General features: G+C 35.5%; 1 protein-coding gene across 1 annotated transcript in view; it reads left to right on the forward strand.

The window, feature by feature from the left end:
- Positions 1 to 15,634, forward strand: part of LOC103129895 (obscurin-like) — a 16,974-nt gene extending 1,340 nt beyond the window's left edge. The window contains exons 3-10 of the mRNA XM_016665482.1: positions 7 to 238; positions 1,443 to 1,709; positions 1,959 to 2,207; positions 14,058 to 14,180; positions 14,332 to 14,347; positions 14,433 to 14,512; positions 14,879 to 14,938; positions 15,570 to 15,634. Coding sequence (XP_016520968.1) covers positions 7 to 238; positions 1,443 to 1,709; positions 1,959 to 2,207; positions 14,058 to 14,180; positions 14,332 to 14,347; positions 14,433 to 14,512; positions 14,879 to 14,938; positions 15,570 to 15,634 — 1,092 coding nt within the window. The remainder of the gene's footprint in view (positions 1 to 6; positions 239 to 1,442; positions 1,710 to 1,958; positions 2,208 to 14,057; positions 14,181 to 14,331; positions 14,348 to 14,432; positions 14,513 to 14,878; positions 14,939 to 15,569) is intronic.
- Positions 15,635 to 19,378: the final 3,744 nt, after the last annotated feature.

A 19,378-nucleotide genomic window follows, 5' to 3' on the forward strand; every position in this document is an offset into this window, starting at 1 on the left:
TGTGAGGGTTTGGAGCATCAACCAGCAGGATGGAGGTTCTTCTGGTATAAAGCTGTTCCTGATCCATCCAGCATCTCCTACACCTCTGAGCTGCTTCCTGGCAGCACCAATGGTTCTGAGCAGAACTCCTTCATCACTAATGGATCGACTCTCACAGCAGGATTTGTGTGCAGAGCAGGAAGAGGAGAACCAGAGTTTTACACTCATTACAGTGAACCAGAGTTTGTCTGGTCTGCAGGTCAGTTTATTTCTGTCTTTACTCTCAAATAAAAATGAGTTTCAGACATTTTTGATCTGAGAAAACTTTTATTTTAAATGCTTCTTTCGATTTAACTTTAAAAAGAAATGCCTGGAAATTGACTTATGTTCATTTATGATGGAGCATTAGGAAAAAAAAAGATACTTGTGTCATAGCTACCAACTGATAGATCAATCACATTATCAGGTAATAAACAGTTAGCAGTTGTGTGTCTAAAGTGACAGAAATATTAGATAAGTAATTTTCTGAATAAATCAAAGCTAAAAAGTCAGCAGGGTAGCAGGCGAATCGACCATCATCTTTAGTGGTGAATTGAAACATTGATCAGGAGAAGCAGTTTGAGAGGTTTTGGTTCCTGTGTCGTCTCGTCTGGCCCCGATTGCTCCCAGCTGTGTCTCAGGTTCCCTGATTACCCCTTGTGTATTTAATGCCACCTGTGTCTCCGGCTCCCTGCAGGGTCCTTGTCGTGTCTATACATCCTGTCGTTTATCTCATTAGTCCTTTGCTCTCTCAGTGCTACCAGTGTGTCTGAGTTCCTAGCCTCATCATATTCACCTGTGCTCCCCTGGATTTCTGTTCACGTTGTGATTATCATCATGAAACATTCATTTACTCTTCAAACCTGGGTCCACCACGTCTATCCTCACAACCACTAATGCAACCAATTAATGACACTGTTAAAGATTCACATGTAAATTACGACTTGTTTTTGTAAAAGATGGAAGAATTATTTCCCCTGTAGTTTATTTCCTTTGAGAACTGAAATATTTGGGAATAACAGTAGTTTTAAACCAATCAATCAATCAAATTTTATTTGGATAGCACCTTTCAGCAATAAGGCATTTCAAAATGCTTTCCATCATAAAAACACAAAGTCATAGAACACACAGTCAGCATTACATTTCACACATCAGATTACTGATTAATGTTTCATGATTAGATTTCAAAAGCAAATCTAAACAGTTGGGATTTTAGTCTAGATTTAAAGGAAGTCAGTGTTTCAGCTGTTTTGCAGTTTTCTGGAAGTTTGTTTCAGATTTGTGGGGCATAGAAGCTGAAATAAAAGTTTGATCAACTTGATGAAATGTTTGCTCTGATCTTTATTAGTATAGAAACAGGCCATTTGTAATGAATCATTTTAAAGATGTTTCTGTTCTCAGATGAAATCCTGTCTTTTTTCCAGATCCTCGTCCAGCAGCTTCTCTCTCAGTGAATCCTGACAGAGTTCAACACTTCAGATCTGAATCTGTGACTCTGAACTGTGAGGGAAACTCTTCTGAGTGGAGAGTGAAGAGGTTTACAGAAACAGGAAAACTGTCAAACTGCTCCATCTGGGGAAACCTGACTGGATCTACATGTATCATCGACCCAAACCGGTTTAATAGTGGAGTTTACTGGTGTGAGTCAAAATCTGGAGAGTTTAGCAATGCTGTCAACATCACTGTACAGGGTAAGATCTGGTTTATAGTCTTTTTTTTCTTTTTTGCACATCATAAATATATGAAATATTGTGAATATCATAGAGTTCAAGGAAGATTTTTGACTTTTTCTGCTACATTGCATAACTGAGGTGAAGTCACAAAATAATTCATTGTATTGATCTTTCATGATCAATGAATTCCACAATGTCACTGCAGTTGAAAACATAAAGCATTTTAAAGAAATGTTCTTCACTGAATATCCTCTGGTTGTTTCACAGATGATGATTCTGCTCCTCTCCTGCTGAGTCCTGTTCATCCTGTGACTGAGGGAGATCCTGTTACTCTGAGCTGCAGAGATAAAAAACAACAACTTCTCTCCAATGTGTTTTTCTATCATAATGATAAACTCATCCATAATGACAGCAGAGGGGAGCTGAATATCTCTGCAGTGTCAAAGTCAGATGAAGGTTTCTACAAATGTCAACATTCAGGAAAAGATTCACCAAGGAGCTGGATGTCTGTTAGAGGTGAGGAGGAGGAAAATATTTAGTTCATTTTATTCAGTAAAAACATTTGAGTTAATTTAACAAAAAGGTGAAGACCAAGAACGTTTATGTGGATGTGCTGAAGATTTTTTTATATGTGTTCAAGTTTGAAATCATGTCTTTTACAAAACAGACGATGACGTCTTGAAATCTGTTGCTTTATCAGATTTATTAATTTTAATGTTTCTTATTTCCAGTAACTGTTTCCAGTCCTGCCAGCTCTTCATTTTCTGTCATGTTGATCGTTAGACCAGTTGCTGGAATCGTTCTCATTATTCTCATGATTCTCCTTCTCTTGTTGTGGCGCTGCAGACGGTCCCAAGGTGAGACATTTTTGTGCGCACATTAAATTAAGTATTTAGTTAAATCCTTAATTTGTTAAAATATTTTAAGTTTATTCTGATGTCTTAACATGAATTAAAAACAGGGGAAAATATCATTAAATGTCTTTTTCCCTTACAGATACAGGCTATGTCAGGTCAGTATAAAACATTTATTTTATCTTTCTTTACACACACTAAAATAGTTTATTTCTATAATGCATAGAAATCTGTTATTTTCAGATCAAATCAACCAGAGAGCATCAATCCAGATCATGAAGTGACCCAGAATGACGGTTCTGTTTACAGCTCTCTGCTTCCTGGTTCGTCTCACATTAAAACATCTTTATGATTAATTAGAATGTTTAATCACTTTATAGTTTCTAGATATGTGAACTGAAAACACAAGGCCTTCATCATGAAAATCAAGCAGTGAGGAATGAGAATTGATGTTTAATCATGAAATGAAGAAAATTCACACTTGTAACAAATAACATGTCAGGAAAAAAAAAGAAATATCAATATATCAATCAGAGCTAAACACATAAACTATTAGAACATCTACTTTGTTTTAAATTGATGTGATAATTTTATTAATTTCCACTCATTTGAACTTTGACCTTGTTTTATTGTCTTTAGGTGACTCTTCCCTCTATGAGACAATCCAACTCAGCACAACCTCAGGAAACGGTAAAGTAAATGTTTTATAGCAGCTAAAGACGCTGATGAGAGACAGATGATAAAAAATGATGAAGATGAAGATAAATAAAACACATTAAATATACAAATAGAGAACTTAAGTACTTATAACAACATATAAAACACAAACAGTAAGATGATCTTAAGATTTTTCTCAACATTAATTTTCTTTTTGTGTGATTTCTAATTGATTCTCTCAGCAGAGAGGATTCATCATCCAGCAGAAGATCCTGATGATGCTAATGCTAACTCTGCTAATGCTAACCCAGGTAACTTCAGTTCAACATGTGGTTCAGACGGTTAAAATCTACAGAATAGACATAAAGTATTGAGTAAAATTAGTAACCAGAGGAAAGGAAATAATAAATAGTTTGATTCTCTATCCATCTTATTGATTTATTGTTCAATATGTTTATTTTAGATTAATTTAATGATTATTTTAATGGCATCCATTTATTGCCCTGATATATATATATATATTTTTACAGAAGATTAGAAGTAAGTCAATTAATTATAATATTTGATTTTATCTGAATGTGTTCAAGTCGTAGCGGCTTTAACTAATTTTTGATGTTGATGAATATCTGACTCAAATTATTTCTCCATTGACAGGAATGAATCCTGCAGCAACAGAAGCAGCAGTGTAGACTGAATGCTGTGACGGTTCAATCTCCAACAAAATGCATGTGATAAAAACTGCTATCTTGTATAATCCCATATCTTTAAGGCTTTAAATAAAAATGTATTCCAAATATCAGATATTCCTCCAGATATTTGTTTCAGTAGAAAACTACTTTTTACATGTACTATTTACTTTCTGTTAGATGTGTGGAATGTAATAGAAAAAAATCATGTACATTGTCATGAATTGAAGTGTTTTAGTTTTAAAATGATGATGATCTGATTCTTTCTCTTCTTCCATTATTTATAAATATGATGGGGAAAAAATACTGATGGGGAAAAGAAAAAGTCACTTGTATTTTTTGAATATATAGATTTTGATATTGGTTCTGCTCTGTCCTCTGTACTGCTGTAACAATGTAAATTTCTCCACTGCGGGATTAATAAAGGAATATCTTATATTATCTTATCCTATTTTATCTTATATTATGTGTTGCATTTTCTATTTCCCACCGCTAGGCGGCAGCAATTGTGTTGCCTCCCTTTGCTTCTCCTCGAAGTTTGTGAATATAATTAATAAAATGAGCACTAAAACACAGCAGAAGTCTCATCTCATTGTTAATTTTTAAATCTGGTCTTAAACAACAGAAGCAGTGACCATCTGACTCTGTCCAGACTAATCAGGCCTTAAGATCCACACTGACCGTCACTAAACATTAGCACTAAAATACATGGAATGAACATAAAGTCAATATATTTTTATTCATTAAATGTTTATTTACCTTTACATGATTCAATAACCATAGTGTTGCATGCTACTTTGGTTAACCTAGAGCATTTGCAACACAAATTGGCACTGTACTTTCTTTCATGACCAAGGACTACACCTAAAGTAGATGAGTTGGGCAAAATGCCCAACTCATCCCATAATCCTTTGCATCTCATGTATTGAAGCTCCTACAGAACCAAACACATGGTTTTAAATGCCATGCACCAGATCAGATCTTTACTCACAGACCATGTACCAGTAAATACTTAAAACTGATTACATGATATGACCAACATTTTGACACCAACTTCCACTGATAAGGTTTCCTAGTGCTGCTCTGTGATACTGTGATATCTATTTTCCCAATAGCTGTTTGCATCGTTGCAAGGCAGCAAAGCGACCCTGAGTTTAAATCTCACCGTGAAGGTTTTCTCACAACTTCCTCCCAAAATCCAAAAGCATGCCAAATTATCATGTCTCCTGAAAATTGCTCTTAGAACAGAACAGCCTGTGCACATGGTGGTTTGTTCTGGGTGCCTCCATGTTGTCCTTTGATGCAAATCGACCACTTCAGCCTGCTGGTGCTTTTTGTTCGTTGTTCAAATATGATTTAAAATAATGTTCTGTTCTGGTGGTGGTGGTGATCTGCAGCCTATAGCATGTAAGTGGGAAACATCAGACAAGCTGATGCTCAACAGATGAATGTCAGTCAGTGGCAGATGGTAGAAGATACGTAGCATCTCTGTCTCAGTCGGAAACTCAAACATTTAAACAGGAGAATGTTTCGAAACAAAAAAACCTTCAGCAAGTTATTGCAAAACAACTGCCTATAGCAAAATGCATTCAAATGTAGGATTCCTTTGTTTGCTGTTGTTTTTAGCAAGTCTATACTAAATGCTGTGCATAACCCTGGTTAAAATATCTCTGCAATGGACAGGAAATGCAAACCATCATCAAGTGCTGCAGTCTGAGTGGCTGCTGTGGTGTGAAGTTGGTGTAAAAGGGAAGGAAACACAGGGAGGGGATAGAATGGAGGGGATGTATGAAACATTTTGATGTCATATATGTATTTGACAAAACTTCTCATTTTATATTACAATTAAAACCAAGTAGAAGCCGTTCAGTTGAGCTGTGCAGCCGTTCTGGATGCCAGGATGAAACCCGCTCTGCTCTGCATGCTGGGCTTTTTCTGTAAGTACATCACTGACTTTCTGCTCAGAGTTTAAAGAAATTGTGTCTTCAGGATAACATGTGACAGCATTGAAAACAAAACACTCAAGTCTTTTTTTTCCCCTCTATTTTGTAATCAGCATTGTAAGTCAAGCATCTCTTGTGTGGTTAACAATAAAGAAAAAAATTATGTGACTTTTTATAAAAATTAAATCTACATAAATAAAATAATTTATGTCTATTATTTTGAAACAGTTTTATTTTAATATTCTAAAATGAATAAAACAGCATTATGATTATTATTCTTAACCAGCTGGATAATGTCTGACCAAGCCTTGATCTTTGCAGTGCTCAGTTCTCTGCTTCATGGACGTGCTGAGGGTAAGTAAGTTGCTTTGGAGTTATTGTTTTTCTTTTTCTTTTGCGTTTTCAATTCAGCTTACATTATCCATAGGAAAAAGATAAACTGTTTGTGTTTTTTCCAACGTCATTTTTACCTTTATTTTATACAGGAATGGAACCTAATTGTGCCGTATAAATAAGCACTTAAGTAATTGGCACCATAACACAATTCTTGTTTGTAGAGCAAATGGTCCATATTATTGTAGTATTTCTTTCTCCAACAATATTCTCTTGTATTTCTGGAATATATTACATTGACCTGTTATGATATGCAGTAGATGCAAGGAAAGTGAACAAAAAACAAAACTAATTGTGGAAACTACGGTTCCACGGATCAACTTGTTCCTCCTTGTGTCGGTTTGCCGACTAACCCCAACACTGTTCTGGAGTGTCAATTTATAATTTCAGATAAAACAAAGTACAGTCAGCTTCTACACTATAAATGCAAAATTGTATTTAATTGCAAATAAAATTGTATTTAATTTTAAATACTAAATTATTTTTAGTTCATTTAAGTTGATTTTAATCAGTTTTCATCAAATTGCTATCCACATTCACTTTTAGTAAGTTACTTGGAATTTTCAAACACAAATATTTTTTATTTTTTTTGTGTGTTGGAAAGTACCTTGATTCAACATTGCATACATCTAAGTAGAAATGTTTTACTTGGATTTTTTTAAATTTTCTTTTCTGGAGCCAGTGTTTATTATTATTTTTTTTTCTATATATTATTTATTTCATTCTTATTTCATTTCATCATTAATTCTGTGAAGTGGAAGAGAGCAGTGCTGCGGTGGCAGAGGGGTAAAGAACAAGGCCTTCATTTTCCTCCTCTTCCTTCGTAAAGCTCACTAAAAACTTACTTTGCTAAAAGCAGAAAAATGTAGAAAAATAAACAGTTGAAAAGCTCGTCCAAAATGAAAGAATAGACTAACAAAATCTGCAATGAGATATGTTGGGCACACCGGCGTGTGTATGTACAAAAGTTTAAACGGTCATGGTTTTCTTTTTATATCTAGTCATTTTAGAAGATTATATCAATCCGACAACACAGACTGAGAGTGTCCTTGATCCACCTGCCAACAAGACTCCTGCAGGTGATGAAATGCTTTTTTTTTGTTTTTTTTTCTGTCTGAGTTCATTTATCAGTTTGATTGCTCTCTGTGTGTTTGCTGTGGCTGTGGTTAGAAATGGTGCTTTTCTGAATGGAGTTTGCACGTCTTGCTGTGCATGTGGGTTCTTTCTTGGAACTTGATCTTTCTACCACAGTCCAGAAACATCCATGTTTGGTGAATCTGTTTCAACCTGAGTCTGAATTGTAGGGCAGGTTTGGAATTTCCCCTGAAATGATATTATTTTCAAGAGCTTCTCATTCATAGGAAACATGATGGAAAATCTGGTCCATCAGTGCAATGCAGAGTTCATGTTTCTCCTTAGTTTGAATTTATAAATATTATGAAATTTTAATATTTTTTTTTATTTTACATTTTTTCTTATAAAAAATGTTTCATGAAATAATTAATATTCTGATGAATTACTTATTATTATAATTTTTAAACTCAACAGCTGATAAACCCACAGCCACACTGACAGCAATGGAAACAGTCATACCAGCAGGGGGCAGTGTTACACTGACCTGCTCTGTTGAAGGATCTACTGGCTGGAAGTTTGACTGGTTCAGAAATGGACAACAATATCCTGCAGATGGATCCTCCAGAAACACAGAACCAGATGGAACCATCAGAGTCTCAGAGGGAGGAGAGTACAGCTGCAGAGGAGGAAGAGGAGGAAGAGGAGACCCAGTTTTTGAATCAGAAACCAGCAACGAGGTCACCATTCAGAGTATTGGTGAGTTTAGTTATCAGGCCATCAGCATAAAAACGGATAATAGTTAAAACCTGAATTTGGTCCTCAGTTGTTTGAAGAAACATTTGCAATCACCAACAGAGTCTTAAATTGTTGAATCCATAGACATGAATATGGTTTAATCTGTGATTGTGTCAAATCTTTCTTAATTGTGTGAATCCGAATCACTTTTGCCAGTTCAGCTTCTCCAAAAGACAAAGGCATGTGCAGATTCAAGCTTAGACTTATTTAAAACTGATTCTGTTGAAACGACCACAATAATCCAATATAACTTAAAACCTTAACAACCCTCCTGATGTAAATTATATTTTAGTTTAAAAACTTTGAACACATCTGTTTCCTAATTTTTTAAATTTTATTTTAAAGACATCTTAAACTCTTGAAGAAAAATAAATCTCATCATTTCCATACTGTCTCCATGATTTGACCCATTCCAATTTGCATACAAACCAAACCATTTCCACTGCTCTTCCAAAGAAACACATACGTACAGATGCTGTTTTTGGACTTCAGCTCAGCAGTTAATATGATCATTCCCCAAGATCTGGTATGGACTTCCTCACCAACAGATCTCAGTCTGTCCATGTGGGTAATAACACCTCCAGTTTCATTTCTTTGAACCCTGGCTCCCCACAGGGCTGTGTCCTGAGCCTCAATGCTGTTTACCCTGATGACCAACGACAGTCATCCCAGGTTTAACACCAACCACATCATGAAATATGCAGACAACACAACAATTATGGGGCTAATTCAGGACAATAATGAAGTGGATTACAGAGCAGAAGCACAACATTTTGTAGATTGGTGGAGAGTAAACAACCTGGTCCTGAACATCGACAAGGCAAAGGAGACCATCATTGATTTCAGGAGGTCTCGACCCAACCACACGCCACAATGAAGATCGTCAATAGCACTAAGATCCTGGGGGTGTACAGTACAGACAACCTTGGCTGGAGACCTCTTATCACTTCCCTGGTGAAAAAGGCGCAGCAGTACCTGCACTTTCTGCGATGAATGAGAAGGGCTTCTCTCCCCCTCCCAACCTTCCTACCATCTACAGAGGAAACACTGAGAGCCTGTTGACCAGCAGTATCACCATCTGGTGGTGAGGACAGAGGAGAGGATCATTGGGTCTCCACTCCCATCAATCCAGAACATTACACACAAACACTGCTTTGCCAGAGCAAAGCAGATCCTCTCTGAATCCATCCAACCTCTTCAAGGTCTGTTCATCCATTTGGTGTCTGGCAGGAGATTCCGTATCATCCACTGTCAAATAGCCAAACTCAGAAATAGTTGCCCCCCATTGACCATTAGATTGCTCAACACCAACAATTCCCCACTAAGACTGTCTGAAATGCTAAATTATATGTATTTAGCTAAATATTATTTGTATATTTATCTGCTTATAGGCACACATGTTTGTGCCAAGCGATGATATTTCATTGCAATTTTCACTGTTGTGTCTTTATGCAATGACAATAAAATAAGTAGAAATTACAGAAACGTTTTCTGCAGCTTAAGAAAGTGATTTTTGTCACTTAAAGTGTTAAGTTAAATGCTCTTGACTGTTCTGGTAATTGCCTAATTATACATTTTGTTCTACAGATCCCAATAAACCCAGTTTGGTTCTGCAACCCAACTGGTCTCAGATCTACAGTGGAGAGAAAGTCACTCTGAGATGTGAGATCAAGGAGGGAAGAAGAACTCAGTGGACGTATGAATGGAGAACAACTCATAGAAACTTTCCAACATCCAGCGAATTCAGGATCAACTCAGCTACTGAGGCTGACAGTGGAGAATACAGCTGTAGAGGAAACAGAGAAGGGTTTTCCTTGACACCGTGGAGTAATGTTATGAACCTAACTGTATGTAAGTAACTTACATACAGTTGCTAACTGTATGTAAGTTACTGTATTTAAGTTACTGGCATGGAAGAGATCATTTATATTACATTTTGTCCCACTTGGAAAAAAAAAATCTTCTAATAATATCAAAACCCTCTTGTTTGCCACTTTGAAAATATTTTACCTGAAATTTGAAACAACAAACCGAACATCAGCTTTAACTCCAGCACACAGTCTAAGAAAAACAGAGTTTTTAAAAAATCTTTTTTATCCAAAAGTGGATTCAGTTTGCTACAGTCACCTGGAAGTGTATATGTTCCCCAGTATATTGGTAATTTATCATATTTATGCCCTAGTAGATATTTTCTATCACTGGTGATATTGTCAGTTTAATAACAAAATAACAAAAATGGACACTATACATATATAAATGTCAACAATTTGACAATGAAGGGCAGTAGTTGTGACAATATTAATTTAAAAACAGTGGCAATTTAAAATCTTTTTTCTATTAGTTTTGGAAGAATCGTTCAGGGAACCAATTTCTAACAGTGTTAGTTCAGCTTGCAAGGCATTCCAAGGAGATGGGGCAGAAAAGCTAAAAGTTTTCTGTAATAAAGGATAATTTCTGGCACTGGGTGCAACTCAAACCTGAGATTATGGATGGTTCAGATTTTCTTACAAAAACATTTTTGTGAGTAAGAGCATGTTCTTCTGCCAGGACAGCAGCTTTTGCTCATTCAGGTATTATGAGCTACAATCTGGAAGGAAGTTTTTGAACTCTTCCAACAATACCGATTAGTAAATTAAAATCAGTAGCTTTGGTTGTCTGGCACATCTGTCAAATATCATTCCTTTTTCCCTTGCACATTTAACAAATGTTTGTGAGGTGGATTTTCTCAAGGTTCTGAGAGTCCTCCTTTTTCAACCAATCTACTGAAGACAAGAGATTTCAATTCGCCTTTGACTTAGATACAGGGATACCATAATGTGAAGCAATTTCACATGAATCAAATTTTCTGCAGACATCAAACTGTTGTAATGTAGGATTGCAAAAACTCCTCTGTACAAAACTGTCCAATGTTCAAAATAATCCCGGACGAGCCCCCACTTATGCAACATCCCCACCCCAAGACAGCAAAGGATAATTTCTGGCTCTGGGTGCAACGCAAACACTATTTACCACTAAGGAGTTAATGTCAGGAGAAATACAGTTTATTTTACAATTTAGGCAAAATACCAAACACAAGAGGTAAAAAGAAAATAATAAAGACAGGGAAGCTTTAATCTTCAGGGTCTCCAAAGTCAAAATAATAAACAAAACACCCACTTTCAACTGGAAAATAAAATACCTCTTGCTAGAAGTGAACTTAAAAGGTAAAAATGTTGAGTTCCTCGGTCATCCACAAAACAGGAGAAAAGAGGTCCAGAACAAAAATACCAGAGAACCCCTACCAGTTTCCACTCTGAAAAACCCCCCACAATGACCAGAGTCAGAGTATTTTTTTGTACTACGATTTAAATAAATCAGATAGAATAATAACCCTTAAAAAGAATTAAAATGAAAAGATGAGAGATGATCAGGACAAATGTTTGACCCAGTTTCAAATCTCTCTTCAGCACCCAAACCTCAGCCTGTCCTCTCTGTGTCTCCACTATGGCTGAATCCTGGAGCCTCAGTGACTCTGAGCTGTGAGGGTTTGGAGTCTCCATCAGCAGGATGGACGTTCTTATGGTATAAAACTGTTCCTAAACCATCTGGCAAATCATTCTACACCTATAAGATGTTGCCTGACATCACCAATGGGACTGAGCAGAACTCCTACACTGTTCATGGACCGACTCACACAGCAGGATTTGTGTGCAGAGCAGAAAGAGGAGAACCAGAGTTTTACACTCTTTACAGTGAACCAGAGTTTGTCTGGTCTGCAGGTCAGTTTATTTCTGTCTTTGATCTCAATAATACCAAGTTTCAGAGTTTTTTTTAATCTGATCCCACTTTCCTTTTATTTTGAATTTTCCTTTTAATTTTATTCTTAAAACATACACTGGGACATCTGTTAGTGTATAACAGAGCATTAGAAAGAAAACATATTTTCATCATCACTACCAACTGATAATTTAAACTATCAGATAATAAACATTAGCTCAGCTAGATTCATGCTGTTTGTGTGCAACGTGATAAAAATATAAGATTAAAAGCAATTTTCTGTAGATTTTTGACAAACACAACTAGATAAAGGCTAAAGATGTCAGCAGGGATGTTGGAGAATCAATCCAACATCCAGCTGAATTAAAACATCGGTCTGGGGGAGGTGTTAGACATTCACAGCTAAACTACATCTTGTTTTTCTAAAAGACGGAAGAATTTTTTCCATGTTGATAGTTTACTTCCTGAAATATATGGAAAACTCTAAAAGCAGAAATAAAAGTTTGACCAACTTGCTGAAATGTGTTCTCTGATCTTTATTATTATAGAAACAAAGCAAGGAAACATTTTTAATGAAAACATTCCAAAGATGTTTCTGCTCTCAGCTGAAATCCTGTCTTGTTTCCAGATCCTCGTCCAGCAGCGTCTCTCTCAGTGAATCCTGACAGAGTTCAACACTTCAGGTATGAATATGTGTCTCTGAACTGTGAGGGAAACTCTGCTGAGTGGACAATGAGGAGATTTACAGAGAAAGGCCACCTGTCAGACTGCCCCTACTGGGGGAAAAAGACTGGATCTACATGCACCATTTCACCATTCTATAATAGGGATGGAGTTTACTGGTGTGAGTCAAAATCTGGAGAGTTTAGCAATGCTGTCAACATTACATTACAGGGTAAGATATGTTTGTTTTATCTTTTTTTATTCATCATGAAATATGTGATTTTGTAAATGTCATAGCATAAACTTTATGGAAGATTTTAGACATTTTCTGATGAATAGACTGAGGTTAAATCACAAAGATATATCATTCTGTAATTTATTATTATTATTGTTGTTGTTGTTGTTGTTGTTATTTGGCTAATTTCATTTTATCTCCTCTTCCACTGTAACTACTATCAATGCACTAATGCTCTTTGAATGCTATCAGGCTGTTTTTCTGTCACTATTTAAAAACCGTTAAGCTTTTTTTTTTTCTTAAATATAATTTTTAATCATTCTTGAAGTAAATTGTTTCCAATGAATTGCTCTGCTGCTCATGTGAAGCTAAAATCAATACATATTTGTCTCAGGCAAAAAGAGTGACATCAGATTATTTAATCATTTTATAACAGGTTTCAGCCGAAAGACGTCAATACAGGAAACTTTCGCTCTCATTAATTGTATTGTTTTACTTTGCTTTTTACCTTAATCACACTAATCAAATTGAGACTCTGGCTGAAGCACTCCAAGGCATTTTTTCCAATAATCTATTGTAAAACAATTTTTAGGAGAATTTGTCGCATTCATCAAACACGTCTTGATGTCTACAAAATGGGACAATATATGGATATAAATGCATTTTTTCTAAAAAAAATAAAAATAAAAAAACAAAACCCCCATGCTTTTATAATCATTTAATTAATTTAAATTCATTAATTTCAATTCAGTTTCTAAAAACATATAAGTATATATTTTTTGTTTTTCTTCACCACTAGATTCCACAATGCCACTGCTCTTTATGGACACGGCTTAAAGAGCCGTGAACTGAATATCTTCTGATTGTTTTACAGATGATTATTCTGATCCTCTCCTGCTGAGTCCTGTTCATCCTGTGACTGAAGGAGATCCTGTGACTCTGAGCTGCAGAGATAAAAAAAAACAACTTCTCCCCAACGTGTTTTTCTATCACAATGATAAACTCCTTGACTCTGGCAGCAGAGGAGAGCTGAATATCTCTGCAGTGTCAAAGTCAGATGAAGGTTTCTACATGTGTAAACATTCAGGAAAAGATTCACTACAGAGCTGGATGTCTGTTAGAGGTGAAAAAGATTCAAATATTTGATGGATTTTATCCAGTTAAAATCTTTAACTTTAATTCAGGAACAAGGCGAACACTGAAGATCTTTATGTGGATGTGCTGAAGATTTTATCTATGTTGAAGTTTTTACTAATCAAAAGGATGATGTCATAAAATCTTAACTGGTGTTTAATGTTCCTTGTTTCCAGTAACTGTATCCAGTCCTGTCAGCTCTTCATTTCCTGTCATGTTGATCGTTGGACCAGTTGTTGGAGTCGTTCTCGTTATTCTCATTATTCTCCTGGTATTGTGGCGCTGCAGACGGTCCAAAGGTGAGAACTTTTTCTGCTCACATTGAATCACATTCATTCAAACACTTTATTTGTTAAAATGTTTCAAAAATTTTCTGATGTTTTAACATAAGTTCAAAGTAGGAAAAATATCATTAAATGTCTTTGTCTCTTTAAATGTTTTCCCCTGCAGATTTAAGCAGTAACAGGTCAGTAAAAATATCTGTTCTCTCTTTCTAATCATGCATCAAATAATTACTTTCATTAATGCATTTATGTCTCTATTATTTTCAGATTGAATCAACCAGAGAGCAGCAATCCAGATCATGAAGTGACCCAGAATGACGGTTCTGTTTACAACTCTCTGCTCCCTGGTTCGTCTCACATTAAACATCTTTATGATTAATTAGAATGTTTAATTACTTCATAGATAATTTTCTTTTTTCTAATGAATCAGTTTTTATGGCAAAGAAAACAAATAAAAATAGGGTGAAAAACATTGCTACATTACTGCTGTTTGCATGTAAAATAAATTCATCCATAATTATTACTCTTCAGCAGTCTAACGTAAAACTACATTTCTAAGATAATAATGAAATTTCATACTAGTAACTAAAATCAACATATTGTCAGGAAAGATCAAAGTAATGAAACACAACTAAAAACATAAACTTTGAGCATCTCTGTTTAAAAATGATAATTTCATTGATTTTCGCTCATTTAACTTTGTTTTATTGTAGATGATGGAGGGTTGGATTCCCTCTATGAGACAATCCACCTCAGCAGCGCCTCTGGAAACGGTAAACTATGTTTTATAGCAGCTAAAGACACTGATGACAGACTGATGGTTGAAATAATGGCATATTTTAAATGAAGATAAATCCAAATATGTTAAATATACAGATAATTTAAATAGAATTTCTAAAAGAGTTACTCAAACATATAAAATACAAAAACTAAGATGATTCTAAAATGTTTTAATGTTATTTTTCTCTTTTTTGTGATTCCCCACTGATTCATCTGACAGTCACAGCAGAGTGGATCTTTCATTCAGCAGAAGAATCGGACTATGTTAACATTAACCCAGGTAACTGCAGCTCAACATGTGGTTCAGATGGTTAACATCTACATAATAGACATAAAGTATTGGCTAAAATTAGTAACCAAAACAAAGGAAAAGGCTGTAATAGGTGGTGTGATTGTGCATTCAACTTAATATTTTTTTAATTCAAAATATTGATTTCAGATTCATTTAATGATGATTTTAATATCAGTTTATTGCTCCGATATACAATTTTACAGATTTAAAGTAAATCACTGAATTAGAATCAAGCATATGATTTTATCTTTGAACATGTTCAACTCTCAGAGACTTTTATATCATTTTTGATGCTGATTAATATGTGACTCAAATTATTTGTCAATTGACAGGAAAGAGGAATGTGATGGTTCGTTCTCCACCAGGGCTGGCCCAAGGCAAAGGCAAAGCAGACTGAGTGTCTGGTTAGGGCCCGGGGTTGCTATGGGACCCCCTAAATAATAATAATAATAATAATCATAATCATAATCATAATAATAAATTGCTCTTAGGGGCCCCCTACTGGCCACAGTGGGTCACGCTTCACCGGTAATATGAGCTGCCATCCAATGTACAGAGCATCGGTAGAAGATAAGTTAGCAAAACAATGGCGCAAAAAGGACTTAGCTTTCAGGGACAAAGAAAAGAAAGAGGAAGAATAGAAGAAAAAAAAAGCTGAGGTAAAGGTATGTTTTTATGTGTCTTGGTAATGAAAAGTTTATCGAAAATATTTGTGGAGCTACTAATAGAAAATTAGCTTAAAGCGACCTTGAATGGTCCAGTTGAACAGTCAAACATTTATGCTAGCATCCTTGTATTTGTGTGAAACTGAGCTTTAACTTTAAATGAGTTTATTGTCATTACTGGCCTTATATAATTCTGAGTTGTTTTCTTTTGTTTGTTTGTTTTTATGGTTTCTAGACAGTGTGTTTAATGTCAACAATTACTAAAGCTTCTCAATATAACTTTGTCAAGAAAAATGGTTTTACATCAGACTACATGGCTACTGCATTGACCTATCAATGAGCTACTCTAAGCAGTAGTTGGCGAAATGTGGTGTGCATTTGCGCAAACAAATTTTGCTTACAGACCCATGGAGGCATGGGGCAGCCCTGTTCTCCAGCAAAGCTGTTATCTTGTGTAATCCCATATCTTTGTATGCTTTTATTACAATCCTGTGAATAAAAATATATTCCAAATATCAGATATGCCTCCTTTTGCTTTAGTAGAAAGCTGCCTTTTACCTATATTTTCTATTAGATCTGTGAAATGTAATAAAAACAAGTCCGACACATTATTTGTCATAATGAATGGGAGTGTTTCGGCTTTAAGACACTGCGAATCTGATTCTTAGTATTTTTAAACTGCTGCCTTTCTCTTCTTCCATTATTTATAAATGTAGCCACTCATGACAAAAAAATATTCATAAAAAGTAAACTTAAGACACCCTGAGGTCATTTTAGGGTAAATATGTCCATGTAGCGTTGGGCTTTTGCTAAACAGACAATTATGGACACAGAAGGGGAAGGCTGACATTTTTATAATCAGCATTGTAAGGAACATTTATTTTAAACTAATTTAAATTGCTAGTATCTGTTAGAACATGTGGAGTATGTGTGACTACAACTTTGCTCCAACCACATCAAAAGCTCATTTAACTTCCAACAACATCTTTCTACTACAGATAAAGGAACTATTACTGATTAGAGCGTCACTTCCCAGTTGTAGTGATGTGGCAGTAAGTCTGTTGTAATTTCTATTTCCCACCGCTTGGTGGCAGCAAAGATTTTTTTGAGTCACAAAGGTGCATGTGTTTTCAGTTAAAATGTCTGGAAACTACCAGCTAGAGTTATATCAAGTAATTTTAAACTGTAGCCTTTCTGTTCTTGCAATTATTTGTAAATGTAGCCACTGATGAAAGAAAACAGACATAAAAATAAAACTTAAGACACCCTAAAGTCTCTTTAGGCTGAATATGTCATTATAGTGTTTGGTTTTTTTAGACAATTACAAATACAAACACTCAGAAAGGGAAGATGAAACTGTTTACTGAACATAGTAATTGTTCAGGAAGATGAACAGCCGTAAATGGGAGAATCAAGCCAGGTCCACTTCATGAAGAAAGGTGAGTTAATTGTTAATTTAGATTGCAGGTGAGGAAGATGATCAATGGTTCTTACTCCTCTGAATGGTGAAGCTGATCTCCAGCGGAGGTAAGAGAGGTGATAGAGGGTTGAGTTTTCAGCTGGTGATTGTGTATTACGTGTTGTTTCCAGGACTGAACGATGGTGGAGAGGGGCAGGTGAAGCACGACAGAGGAAACACAGTGGTGTGGAAAAGTGTTTGCTCCCTTCCTCATTTACTGTTATATTGCATGTTTCTTGGATTTAACTGTTTAACAAACTGATTTGGGAGAAGAAAAAAATAAAAGAAACATAACTGTGGTTTATCACACCCAGACCTGAAAACTGCCACACCTGTTCTCAAGCAGGACATCACCTGACAGGACAGTATTATGTAATATTGACTATTTCGAGCTTTACATCACGGTATAATGCTATACAGTCATCAAAAACATAACTGGAGTGTTATTTTGATTCTTTCATGCATGTTTGAGAAATCATCTAATCTTCCGTGGCAACCATTCTGGTAAGAACTTTAAAAGGTTAATAAAGGAGCGACGTTGTGATGACTTCCTGAAGACGAAGTTTCAGAAAGAGCAGGAGTTTTTAAAGAGACAAAGCCCCAAATTCAAGGCAATAAATTATAAAGTCAAATTTCTTTTAAGTCAAGTAAGTGTTTGATATGTAAAAACTGAAGGTAACATAGTTAATTGATTGTACTATAAAATTGTACTATGTGACTTGAAAGTACATTGTGCTGCCCCTTTACAATTAAAGGGGCAGTGACTGGACCCTCCAGTATAGGGTCTAGCAAATGTGATTGGAGTTAAATTTATTCATTCTTTTCTTTTGTGAAAACCTAAAGCTAAAAAACTCCCAACTCATGCGTCTCACAGTGCTACTCACATAAAATATAACCTTAAAAGTTTCACAATGACAACAAAAATACTTTCCACCATATTAAGAGTCTAGCTTTTTCGTGAATATCTCGCCTCTGCTGTCAATCTGAAACTGGTGCATAAGATCATTCTTGTCACTTTGTCTCTTTAAGTAGAAAAAGGAAATGTAATAAGTAAGCTTGTTCCAATGCTGTATTTAAGTTCAGGGTCTCAGCAGCCAGCAGGAAAAAACAACATATAAAGACACTACATTAGAAATGTCAATTTATCTTATTGAAAGCAGTTCAACCTATTATCCTCTATGTGGAGCTGCAGTACTGGAGAGTATGTGGGACATGAATTTGCAATAATTTGTTCATATGCTCTTTGACACACGTTGGGCCTCAATAGCAAAATGACACAATTTTGATTCTGAAATTTGAACCAACTCTTCTAAAACTTTGGGCTACATTTAACTAGAGTTGAACGCTTAAGACATGACCAGATTCTTTCTAGAATATAAACACAAACGAGACCAATGTGGACACGCACTGGACAAAGAAGGTTGCCATGGTTACAAGTGGAAGATCTGTCAGACTGGTGACAAAAACTAACCAAGGCTAAGGATGACATAAATAGTGATGGTCAAATAAAGCTTACTGGTTTTAAAATGTTTTATTAATCAATTTTTTTTCCCACACAGTCCTCTTTGATGCCATCTTGTGGTCAATAGTATGAACTGCAGTTTACAACCTAAAACAAACTACTTTATTCTAACTGTCCATTATGGAGGGTTCAATATTCAGCTTCTGGTTTATCATGTGATACTTTTGTCTCATAGTGGGATTTCTTAGGGGTTTTTTTGTTTCAACATATATATTTTTAGGAGAAAAAAATGCAACATACATTGCATCATCAAGGATGCAATGTAACTTTGATGATACATCCTTCTTTCATCATCAAGGAAAGATGACGAATCATCTTTCTTTGACTGAATGTGGGTCGTTGTGTCATCTACATTTGCCTCTAACTCTTTAACGTTTGTGAATATAGTTGATAAAATCACCACTAAGACACACCACAAGTCTCACCTAGTCAAATATCTGACTCATCCCATAATCCTTTGCACCTCATGTCTTAAAGGTCCAATGGCGTTTGAAC

Source organism: Poecilia formosa, unplaced genomic scaffold (assembly GCF_000485575.1).
Source record: "Poecilia formosa unplaced genomic scaffold, Poecilia_formosa-5.1.2 Scaffold589, whole genome shotgun sequence".
In the NCBI taxonomy this organism is placed as follows: Eukaryota; Metazoa; Chordata; class Actinopteri; order Cyprinodontiformes; family Poeciliidae; genus Poecilia; species Poecilia formosa.